Source organism: Panthera leo, chromosome D4 (genome assembly GCF_018350215.1).
Source record: "Panthera leo isolate Ple1 chromosome D4, P.leo_Ple1_pat1.1, whole genome shotgun sequence".
In the NCBI taxonomy this organism is placed as follows: domain Eukaryota; kingdom Metazoa; phylum Chordata; class Mammalia; order Carnivora; family Felidae; genus Panthera; species Panthera leo.
The window spans coordinates 54,820,309-54,833,089 of record NC_056691.1 but is presented as its reverse complement, the minus strand read 5'-3'; the positions used below and the strand labels follow the sequence as shown (position 1 = coordinate 54,833,089).

The window sequence follows — 12,781 nt, the reverse complement described above, 5'->3', positions numbered from 1 at the left end:
TAAATAGTGCTGCTGTGAATATTCGTGCACATTCTTTTCATATAGATAAAGAAACAGATTGAGACTGCTCAAGGTCACTTTACCAGTCACTGACACAGCTGGCACTTAAACTCGGAAGTAACGTTCTCCACAGACTCTCAAGTATAGTCATAGGAAGAGGAGTACCAAGGTGGGAGAGGGAAGTGAAGAATTTGCATTTGGACGTCCCATTCACTGAATCACATATTCTCATCCTTCCAAGTCTCAGCACACCACTCTAGCCCTCCTACCTCTCTTGCTTCTTTTCGTCACTTTCCCCCCCCCTCCGCCCACAACTAAGGCGCGCCGACCACCCACCCGCAAGTAACCTGGGCGGATAAAGATTTCGTGCAAGCCCAGCCCCTGCGCCGAGGTTGGAGCCGCTGCGGAGGCAGGACCAGAGTGACGTCATAACAGTGCGCCGCTCCCGAACGTCCGCGCAAGGTCGCCTCAGAAGGGGGGTGGCGCGCGCCTAAGTGAGAAGACCGTGGTCGGGGAAGCGCCGTGTCCTGCCTCGGTACCAGGGGCGACATGTCGGGGTACACGCCCGATGAGAAACTGCGGCTGCAGCAGCTCCGAGAGCTGAGAAGGCGATGGCTAAAGGACCAAGAACTGAGCCCCCGGGAGCCGGTGCTGCCCCCGCAGAGGGTGTGGCCTATGGAGAGATTCTGGAATAAGTTTTTGCAGGACCAGGCCCCCTGGAAGAAGGTGGTGAGTGACAAACCATCCTCGCACTGATACACCCCGCCGCGACCCCCAGCCTGGCCGCTCGACGCCTGCTCATTATAGACACACCAAGGACTGACATCACTCTGGGCCCGCAAATCCCCGTAGTTCCTGAGGGAGAACCAGGTTCAACCGAGACTCAGGTTTAATAGGGACGCTATCTTGTCCCAAGAGTCCTGGGCTGGGAGTTCTGGAGTTCAGGAGTGTGCATGGCTTCGGGAGAGTCCTTTCGCTCTCATGTGTGATGAGAAGGAGGCGAATCTTTGCTTAGGTTTTACAGAATGATAGGAGGATTCCTTGAGTGAAAATTATGTGATTTTAGTATTTAAAGACACCTGCCTGCTTTTTAAAAGTTGAGGTTATAGATACTAACATTACACCCAACTGACCAGAAGGCACAATGACTCCCTAACTGGTAGTACAGCCCCCATGTGATCACCATAAAAGATAAGAGTCCTACTTGTATGCTTATTGAGTAATATTCAAGAGCCACCCTTCTGAACAACCACTATGTACTTCTGACATATTGTTTAATTTGCAAATGCCATTTCTGGACTTCACACTGGAGAAAATCACTCATTTAAGAGCTGTCTTTATTTTAAGGGTCTCTGGATACTTTCTTGAAGTTATTCATTAAATTACATTAGTTTAAGTGATGAACACTATATCTCAGAATTGCTTTCAAAAAGCTGTAACATTGGCTGATAATAATGGTAATAATACTATTAAGTAACACTTGGGTGCTTACTTTCTGCCTTGGATTTTGCTGAGCATTTCTCATGTGTTACTTTCTTTACTTCTGTAAGGTAAGGTAGACACTACTTCTTTTTTTTCTTTTTAATTTTTTCTTTTTTTTGGTGTTTATTTATTTTTGAGAGAGACAGAGTGTGAGCAGGGGCTGAGAGAGAGAGAGACAGACAGAATCTGGAGCAGGCTCCAGGCTCTGAGCCATCAGGGCTCAAACTCATAAACTGTAAGATCATGACCCAAGCCCAAGTCGGAGGCCTAACCAGCCGAGCCACCTGGGCGTCCCGGGTAGACACTACTTCTAATCCTTATTTTAAATGTGTGGAAAATGAGGCCTACGGAAATTGAATGATTTACCCATAGTCACAGAGCCAAGAATTGAAGGAGTTCACATTGAGATCCACGTGTATCTACTTCTTCCTGTGCTACCAAGTCTTGTGCACATTTTTCTCAGAAAGTCGTATTAGATACTTATTTATGGTGGTAAAATTAAATTCTGATTCAACCCTCCTTTCACCCTTTGTATCCCTGACACTACTTGTTGATTTTGGCAGCTACCTGGTTGGAAGTTGACATTCCACCCATCAGCCAGCGATGAAAGGAAGTAAATGATTGTTGAAGTCTGATTTACCTTCCTTTGAGTTAATTTTTCTTCCATAATCAGATGTACTGTAATACCTAGAGTCTAGTTAGTCCTTTCCCTGGTAAGATAGGTGTGTTGCAGTCAAATTGGCTGTCATGGAAAAATTCCATTTTTACCTCTATTTTGCCTTTCTCTTTTAAGATAGTGTTCCTGAAGGCATCTCAAAGTGAGCTTGGAACACCCTGTCTCAAAATGTAAAACATTCTTTTTCGAGCTTTGGTGTGCTCAAGGTTGTCTGTCTTACACCTAGAATGATGCATGTGTGTTGACTGTGGATGTCTGAAATTGATAAGTAAATCGACTTTACCTGAAAAATTCTGTAGGTTTGATTACTCTAGTTAAATCAATTAAAATTATTCTTTCATTATTTTTGCCATGTTTTATCTAACAAGCTTATATTAAGGATTTTTTTTGTAGTCTTTAAAATCTCTATATATCTATAAATATCTTACTGTAGCTTTGCAAAATGTTGCTTGTCTTAAGCCTTGTTTGCTCTAAACTCTGTAGATATCCCCTAGCAGGCCCTGTGTTTAATAAAAATATTTGGGTGAGGTTAATTACAGACTGTAGTAAATATGTAGTATGTAGGCATTTAAAAATAATCATGACATTATTATATCATTGATGCTTTTTTCCTGCCACAGACATAAAAAAAATGGGATATCTGTTTATGTATGTTTCTTTTCCCTCCAGATTTATAAGGCATATGGACACAGTATCTTTGCTTTTACTCATGTACTTATACCTGCCTGGATTATTCATTATTATATCAAATATCATGTGAATGTAAGTATGTTTTAAGTATGTATTTTTCAAAATTTATTTTTGATATTATACAAAATTATTTCCCATGTGGGCATGCCTTACCCTGCTTTACTTAGTGGAAATAATCTGCACTTATAACTGGTTTCGAACTACTTTGAACCCTTTTAGGTGAAAGGTTTAATGAAACTTAAGTATGGTTTTTCAAAAAATTAATCTTTATATTAGTTGATTACAATGTGAAATGAGTTTTCTCATAAAAATAGTGTTTAAATGATCAGAATGTAGTTGACCTAATAATACTGGTGTGAACTTGGGGTTCCAAGTAGGAAGCAAGAAAAGAATTTCTGCTCCTTTGTTTGAACATAGATGTGATATAAGATACAATTCAAATCAGACAAAGGTTATCTTTGTCATCATTCCATTTCTCTTCATTCTATCTGATTTTTCACGATTTTCTTTCTTTAGAATCCATGATGCCCAAAAGCTTGAACTTTGTCATGAAAAGATCTTGCATGTAGTGATTGAACTGAGCCAGTTGCCACATTTTAAAGCTGAGGGATAGTCTGGTATAGGGTGTTGGATCCAAGGCAGGGTGAGGAAGGATTGCGTTTGGGGGAGTGGCATGGAGGGGAGAGGAGTGGTGGCTGCCCAGCATGGGATGTCATAACCCAAATAGAGTGAATGGGGCATTCTTGTACCCACTGAAGATACTGGGTCCTGGGAAGAGGGAAAGTTGGGAGGGGGAAGGTTGGTGAATATACTTGTTTGGAGAGCAGCAGTGGTCATTAACCTTGGGTAGGATATTGGAACCTGAGCAAGGGGAAGAGGACATCTGGAAGAAAGGTGGTTTGGGGCAATGATGGAGGAGGCAATCTATAGTAAGATCTCAGGACTGGAATGAGGTGAGGTTATTTATACTGGAGTGTGGTGGTAGTGACAGGAGATTGGTTATAGGAGAATGATTCAAATAAGTACATACATTGATGATAATGAGACCCGGAATTCTCATGTCAGAAAAGGGACTTACACACGTGGAAAGATAGAAAACCCTGCGGTACTGGAACGGAATTGGAATTTTTGGTGTAAACTCAAGGCTTTTAATGTGTATTGATACAGAATTCTGTATATAAATGTGGGTATTCCCTAGGTCTGTCCACTGACAGGCATGGTTGCTGTGCTACCACATGGTAATTAACATATCTAGCAGCCTGGTCTTATTTTCTAAATTCTCCACTGAAAGGATCCTGAGCTCTTTGGAGAAATGGCCAATTCCAGAGCTGGGGCAGGAAAAGTACAAAGTGAACTTATTGTACTCATCCGCACTCCCGCAGGACAATGTGAGCATCAAAATAACTAATGATAGGGGTGCCTGGGTGGCTCACTTGATTGAGTGTCCAGCTTCAGCTCAGGTCATGGTCTCATGGTTTGTGAGTTCAAGCCCCACATCGGGCGTGCTGCTGCCAGTGCTGAGCCCACTTTGGATCCTCTGTCCCTCTCTCTCTCTTCCCCTCTCCCACTCATGCTGTCTCTTGCTCTTTCTCTCTCTCTCAAAAATGAATAAACATTAAAAAAAATAACTAATGATAGTTAGTTATAACTGAATAAATAAAATGCAAAACCATGAGTGCACACACATACAAAAAATTAATAAATGGGTAGAGGAGACCATTTTTTTGTACAGTAGATTGCTAAATATTAAATGGACAAGGACTGATACAATTAGAAAAGTCACCACTTGAGAATCATCAAAGTAACATTTTCTTCAGCCAGAGAACATCAAAAAGTTGCTAACGTTAAACTCAAAAGTATGGTTATCTTCACCATACTTATTTGTTGCAACTAATGGGACAGACTGGAAATGTGTACTGCTTGATAGGGTGCAGTGAGAAAACAGCATCAAGCATGTGCTATTCCTGCCAAAAATGTATAACCTGAATCTAATCATAAGACAAAAATGAGGGACCTCTCTGTGTAGTAATTGGCTTGTTACCTGCCAAAGTATCAAGATTGTGAAAGTTAAAGAATGACTGAAGATTTGTTCTGGATTGAAGACTTAAAGAGGCATGTCAGCTGAATGCAGTTGTTGATTGATGGCATAATCTGCTTAGTTAAAAGAACAAAGATGGCATTGGCATTCAGAATTTTAGAGCCTACCACAATGGAGAACAAGTTCTGTAAGAGAGGATTTTCTGAGAATTCCAAACAATTATTGAGACAGTTGGTAACATTTGAATGGGTTCTTTAGACTAGATAGAAGGTAGTAATGTATCAATAATGAAACAGATTAATTTCTTGATCTTGATGTCTGTATTGTGATTATTTTAAGAATATCATTCTTATTTGTAGGCAATACTAAAGTAATATTTGCAGCTTACTGAAGTGATTCAGGAAAAAATTATTTTTATAATTCTTTTTTTTTTTTTTTTTTAAGTTTTATTTATTTGTTTTGGGACAGACAGAGAGTAGGGGAGGGGCAGAGAGAGAGGGAGAGAATCCTGAGTAGGCTCCACACTGTCAGCACACAGCCTGATGCGCATGAACCGCAAGATCATGACATGATCTTGACATGAGCCAAAGTCAGATGCTTAACTGGCTGGGCCACCGAGAGGCGCCCCTATTTTTATAATTCTTACAGCTTTTTGTAAGTACAGAATTACTTCAAGATAAAACAAAAGTTAGGGACTGCCTAAACAAATTGTAGATAATCCAGTTGAGGTTTGCTTTCTGTTAGCATGTTGAAAGGAGGGTCAAATAAATAATTGGTATTCTCAGAAAATTCCCTTTAACATGACTTGTTCTCTCTTGATTGCATGGTCTCTTTAAATTCTGATTGCTGACATCATTTTTGTTCTCTTCACTAAGCAGATTATGTTCATTAATCAACAAAAACTTAGTGCCTAGTATATCATCTTCCTTTATTGCTCTGGAAAGAATATACAAGATAAACTTTCTGACCTTAAAGAGTTTATAGTAAGGTTGAAAGATGGGTATGATTTGGGTAAGAGTATGGAAGAGAAAAGATCCTAGCTAGAAAGAAAGATAAGGAGTCGGTAGTGTGCATATCATATCTACCCAAGACTGAGGAGGCAACTGGAATAGCAGGTCTCTTGGCTCAGTGGGCTGGGACCATTTAGTGGAAACTCTTGAAAGCTAGGCAGAGGAGGTTAAACCTTATCTGCTAGGCAGTGAGAAGCTTTCCATTTTCAGTAGTGATTGGTAAAAGTGCTATATTTAGGAAAACCTAAAAAAAAACCACATTGATATGATGGGGTAATTGGAGGGAGGAAAGTACCAAAATCAGGCAAATCAGCTAAAGGCTCTGTTGCAGTTTTGTAGGTGTTAGTTGATGAGAATCTGGTTAGGGTGAAGATAGACAGCAGGAATGAAAAAGAAAAGTAGAGGCAGAAGACATTTAAAAAAAAAATTTTTTTTTAACGTTTATTTTTGAGACAGAGAGAGACAGAGCATGAACGGGGGAGGGTCAGAGAGAGGGAGACACAGAATCTGAAACAGGCTCCAGGCTCTGAGCTGTCAGCACAGAGCCCGACGCGGGGCTCGAACTCATGGACCGCGAGATCATGACCTGAGCCGAAGTCGGCCGCTTAACTGACTGAGCCACCCAGGCGCCCCAGAAGACATTTTTTAAAGAAGACATAGCTCAAGTTAAGTTGGGGATGAGACCAAAGTTCAGAGACACTTGTGACTAGAATTTCTAGCCTTGGAAGTTCTAAGTAGTGTTTTAGAAAGGAGTAAATTTGTGTGGGAGCATGTGCTGCCACATCAGTTTTAGGGATATCCAAGTAGACATGGCCTGTCTTCTGTGTTAGAAACATGAAATTAGTGGAGGCTAGTGGGAATTAGAGTTGGAGTTTAGTGTTTTCACTTTGTAAACCAACAGAAAATCTTTCTGCAACTGTTAAGGGGCGAGGGAGGGGGGTGGCGGCTAACAAATGTATATGTCTAAGGGTAAGAGTATAGCTTATGTTTCTCTTGTTGCTGGGCTTAAAATTTTATATTTATGTTCATCTTCAAGTCCATAGCCCATTTCATATCATTATATGTCTGTTATTTTTTTCACTGTCTCAACATGCAAGACTCTACAGAAGAAAAAAATGTTACTACTTTCTTGTCAGTGCAAGTTTTTTTTAACATCCAAGAGTGGTTTTTATGCGCAGAAAGAACTGTTCACAGTTACCTGGAATATAAATTAAAATTCATTTTGTTAGTTTCAAATTTAAAAACAATTCTTTAAACTCGGTTTTAAAATTTTATTAAACTATTTGTACATCTAGTAAAATGTGAAGTCTCCTTTCTTCTTACTATGTTTGGATTAATTCAAGTTGAACTCAACTAAAACAATTCCACTTACAAATATACTATATTATATGTTTTAAGCTGCATTTATGCATTTGTATTTATATGTTGAATTATATTTTTAAGCATATATAGGGCAAATTAATGACCCTAAGAAGCAAAATCTTTTGAAACTCACAATCACAAGCTTAAATCAATTATCCATTTTAACCAGGATCCTAAAACTGATTTTTTAGAACCTCTAATAGCCAGACTGATTACCTTAAACATTACACATGTTCTAAATAACAGACTGCTGTATATGGATTATGCCCATGCTTTAAGAACCTACTAAATTTGACATTTACTTGTTTATACTCTAGGTTTAATCTTTGTTATGTCTATATTTAACTAAATTTTTCTAGGATTGAAAAGACATTTATCTCCTAAGAGAAGTAAATTTAACAAGCTGCAGTTATGGGTTGACAATTCATGACATTAGTATGGTTGCTTATCTGAGGTAGTCCTACTTCCAGGTGATTTTTCCTGAGCCACAAATGGACATGATTAGTTAAAGGTTTTGTTACTAGAGGTCCCAAGGCCTCTCCCTTACCTGATTCTTCCTCTGGATTTGGGCAGGTCTGCATCCTCATTAATGTTGCAGCCAGTTTGCTTCAGCTAACACCTTTAGTGACTAACTGAATTTTACATTCTTTTGAGGCACATTTCAATGTTTTCTTGCCTCTGGCCACAGTACTTAAAGACATTTTAATGCATTTACATTGTATTTTGAGTTTATCTCCTGCATTTGGCTCTAGTTTCCTTTAGTCTTACATTATGTCAATGATCTTTTAGTAAAATTTTGTTGGTGTGGTATCTTGTGCAAATGTATATACTTAATAAATACATTTATTTAACAAACATTTATTTAGCATCTCTTGTATGCAAGGCACTGTTCTAAACACAGGGATATAGCAGTGAACAAAGCAGATTCTCTACCCTCATGAACTGTTTAGTCTTGGAGACTGGCAATAAATAGATAAACAAAGAGGCATGTAATGTTATAGGAGGTTATAAATCTATAGAAGGAAAACTAAGCAGGGTAAGATGAGGCCTCTGTGGGGAAGTGCTGTTTGAAGAGAAACATAAATTAATGAGGATATGAACCAAGCAGGTATCTAGAAGAGCATTTCAGGTAGAGGAATCATTAATGTATAAGGGCCCTGTGGCACAAGCAGGCCCAGCTGATTGGACGAATAGCAAAGGAACCACTGTGGCTACAATACAGAGAAAGCAGAGACACATCAGAGAGGTAACCAAGGGCCAGATTGTGTTGTAGGGTCTTAGAGATCACAGCAAGGACTTTGGCCTTTGCTGTAGAAATTGCCAAACTTTAAGCAGAAGATTGGTACATCTTAAAAGAATCACTCATGCCACAGAGGCATGCACCAATGCTGGGACACTAGCAGGTGAAAAAAGTGATAGAGGCTTGAACAAGAGTAGTAGTACTAGAGGTGGTGAGAAACAGTTGGATTCAAGATATAATCTCAACATTATAAACTCAACAGGATCTGCTGAGGAATTGAGGTTTTTGGTCTTTGTAACTGGGAAAACGAAAGTGCCATTTACTGCAATAGGGGACCATTTGGGTCCCCCATTTGGGAGAGATGTTACAAGTTGGACCTGGTTAAGTTTGAGATGACGAGTAGAGATAGCCAAGTAAAGATCTTGAGTAAACAATTGAACGTATGAGTGTGGAGTTGGGTGAAAGTTTGGGATTTAAGTTAAAAATCTGGAATATGATTTATTTTAGAAGAAACTCTAAAACCATAATTAACAGAGCATTACTTTTATTGCAGGCAAAACCATATGCCATTGTTGAAAGGAAGCCCAGAATATTCCCAGTAAGTCTTAATGTCTCTGATTTTTCTTTTATTAGTTTTCTCTCTTCTTTCTCTCCCTAAGTGATCATTAAAATGTTCCTTTCTTCTGTCATTGTAAGTGCCTGTTTTGTATATTCTTGTAAAGAAAAAATAGGAAATATTATAAGGCAGAAGGTACAGTTGAAAATGGGAGGTGGAAACATTTCTTTTGAAGCTGGCTATAAAACTTGTTGTATGACCTTTGTAGTCCTAAAGTGAACTGAAGGTACCAACAGTTTTTCACTGGTACCCTGTTTCATGTAGAGTTGAGGACTTAGGGCACTAGCCTGAGCAGACACTTGGGCATAGTAACAGCAACTGAAATCCTCCTTCAGTAATTCCAAACTATCATTTCTTCGGGCAGTTGACCTTAACCTCTCCATCTGTGAATTTAAAATGTGTTAATGAATGTGTACTTTAAGTTTTGGGATGTAAATATGTAAGCTATTATCCTAATTTAAAATGAGTGTTTTCAGCATTAAAAGATTACTTAACCAACAGTTGGTATTTTTACTGGTTGTCTGTGAGGTTATTGTTTAGCATGGCAAAATACAGATTATGTTCTTGTCCTATTTCTAGTCATAGATAATGAACTACCATCAATCTCTAAGTTCTATACTTTAAAAAAAGAACTGTGTTGGTTCTTGATTCAACCAAATGACACAGTCACAATAATCCATTATCATCTGCAAGAAGGGAATTTTAGGGTGAACCACCAAAATTGGCTAACCCTTCAGTTGGAAATAGGGAATTTCTTCTATATTTCATTGTGTATAATTAATGTGTGTCAGGGCCTATGTAGTCTCAAAACAGGAAATTATCTTACTAGTTTCATCAGTTGGGTAATTTATTTAATCTTCCATTGACATATCTGTTTATTATTTATTTTGCTAGTACTGTTCAAAAGAAAAGAAGGGTGAGGCTCTTTTTAGAAGACCAAAGTGATGGTCTCCTAAATGCTACGGAGCATTTAGCATGCCTAGTTCTGTTTTGTTTTTTTGCCACTGTGGTTCTTTGTTCCTGTGCCATTGATCCCTTTAAGAAGCTTCCTCTGTGAGGACTTAAAGAATGATCATTTGTACATATATTAGAATAGGATAGGCACTAACCCTCAGATGTCAGTGGCTTAACAAATCAACGGTCTGTTTCTTACTGACAGCACAGACTGATGTCCATCAGGCAGTCCTCCACAACCTTATGGGTATGCCATCTGGAATATGAGCTTCTAAAGATCATGTCAGGGAAAGAGAGGGGTGGATATCTCAGGAGGATCTTAAGGTCTAACCTTGGAAGTAGCTTACATCACTTCTCTTCAGATGCTGTTGTCCAGAACTCAGTTATTGTTCCACAGATCTCTGTGCTTTTTTATATTTCCCAGCCTACCATGCTTGGAGTCAGTGCCAGTCCACCCTTCTCATTACTGAATAGCTCTTTGCTTCCTTCTCCCTACACATAAAACACAGTTCCTTTCTGGAAAGAAATCCCGCAGTCCCATACCATCACTGCAACCAGCCCCAAATGCATGATCTCCAGATGTTGCACAGTAGTATCTGGTAGGTTTAGATGTGACTTCTCTTGGAGATCTGAGGATTAGTGAACTAAGAAGGTTACTTAACTGTATCCCTTCTTTAACCCCTGCCACCCATTGTTCAGTGGTGGAATTCGGACAGTAGAGCAGTCACTAGTTCTTGGCAATTCTGAAATGCCAGTGATCAAACATGAAGACTCCTAACCCCCCGTGTGCAGTAAGTTACCTGAATGGGCACTAATTTTGTTTCTGGAAGGAATACCTTTGTTCGTTGTTCTTCCTGGCCCCTGGCTTTGTTTAGGGTTTGTTTTGTTTTCTTTTCCATTATCAACCTAGACCATGTCTCAAATGCATACTGGGAAGTATGCTCTTAGGGTTTAAACAGCCTTTAAAATCTGCCTTCTGCTTAAGGTTGAGTGCCAGAGGCTTTTGTTGCCTATATGTTTGGCTTCTTTGACCATCCAGTTCCCAAAACAGTTGGTAGGTATGGAAAGAAAAATACGTGATGGGAGCCCATTTGCTTCTAGTCAGTCCTCTATGCATCTGTGCTTTGTGTAGTTACGAAGTTCTCTCATTTCTTTGATGTTCATGCAACTGCATCTTCAACTACATGGCAACTGTGTGGAGGACATCTGAGACACTGATTCAAGATCTTAACTTTGCCATAGGAGAGTTCCTCTGTTTATTGAGTTTTACTGGGTCTCTGATCTCAGGATCTCTTCAGTGTTAGCTCTCAGTGTTTAGAGATTCAGAAGCAGTATGATTTTCCAATACTGCAAGGTCCTGAATTTTTTTATTCTTTCCATTTTTATTCCTCCTCTTAAATCAGCCACTTTTTGCTTAAGCTCCAGTTTCTTAAAGTACGTTCCCAAGGCAGCTGGTAGTAATCAAAGACATACTGTAACTTTTTTCAGCTACTTCTCCTAAGACCTCAATTCACTAGAGGCTCTGCTTCCAAGTTACTACTGCCTTTGTTTCCATCTTTTAGCCTCCCATGCCATTTCCTTGCCTCCACTGTTCAGCCAGTGCAGATTGGTTCGATTTTTATTACAGTGGCATTAGTACCACTTCAGGGTACTAATTTCTGTGTTAGGATAATGCTAACTGTGTAACAAACTACCCCCCAAATGTATAATGACTTCAACAGTAAAAGTGTATTTCTTCATCAGATAACAGTCCTGAACATTAGCAGGTCAAGGAATGGCAAGGGTGGGGTTGGGGTAATTCTAGTCTACCCAGTTATTCATGGACTGTGAGACTGACAGAATCTATTTTAAAACACAAAGCTGGAACTAAAGCTAAGTAATTTGCCTAAAATTACACAGCTTCTTAGTGAAGGTTCCAGGATTCTTACCACCTGGTTCTGGCTCCAAAGCCCATGCTCTTTCTCCCACATAGATTGTATTTAGGTTTGAAAAGATGCCTGAACCAGCTACCCTGGCAAAGTTCGCATTCTGTCCCTCATATCTGAGCCTAATGGTAAACTGGTGATTGCCTAATACATTCAGTTGCTGGGAATACATAACTTCTTTTTAGGGCTTTTCCTTTTTCTTGGGGCCATGCAAAATAAACATCTCTGTCACTTTGTGAAGACCACTTTCATGCCCTTTCTGGACATTTTGTTTGAGTGAAACTTTCCCGTATACTTCTTTCACTTATGCTTCCCCTTCACTTATACCTTAAGATTTTGAATATTGCTCATCTTTGACAGCTTCTACTTTGTCTAAGTCCTTTTCAAAGTGTGAATGTCAGAACCGAACTACATTTTCCATGTGAGGTCTGACCAAGTGGAACTATCACCTCTGCAGGCAAGATTTTTCTACTAATTCATCTTTGTTTTTTTAGGGTGATACAATTCTGGAGACTGGAGAAGTAATTCCACCAATGAAAGAATTTCCTGATCAGCATCACTGAAGATTACTTTAAAATTTCAAAGGCATATGAGCCCAAGTTTGTTGCTGCATTACTGTATTTACTGAATATATTTTCTGGAAAAGTAACTTTAATAAAGTTTACTCTGAGATATGTGTTGTCATTTTCTTCCCAAATATTGTACAGTTTGCAACTCTGAATTATTTAACAATAAATAAAAACTTGACAAGCTAAAAAAAAATATGAGCGATCACCTTTTTCTTCTTG

The 12,781-nt window shown here is 39.2% G+C and overlaps 1 protein-coding gene across 1 annotated transcript; it reads left to right on the top strand.

The window, feature by feature from the left end:
* Positions 1–419: 419 nt before the first annotated feature.
* On the top strand, positions 420–12,665 carry NDUFB6 (NADH:ubiquinone oxidoreductase subunit B6). Its single transcript, XM_042913448.1, has 4 exons — positions 420–729; positions 2,828–2,920; positions 9,052–9,096; positions 12,488–12,665. The coding sequence occupies exons 1-4, from the start codon at positions 550–552 to the stop codon at positions 12,554–12,556; spliced, it is 387 nt and encodes a 128-aa protein (XP_042769382.1). The 5' UTR covers positions 420–549; the 3' UTR covers positions 12,557–12,665.
* Positions 12,666–12,781: the final 116 nt, after the last annotated feature.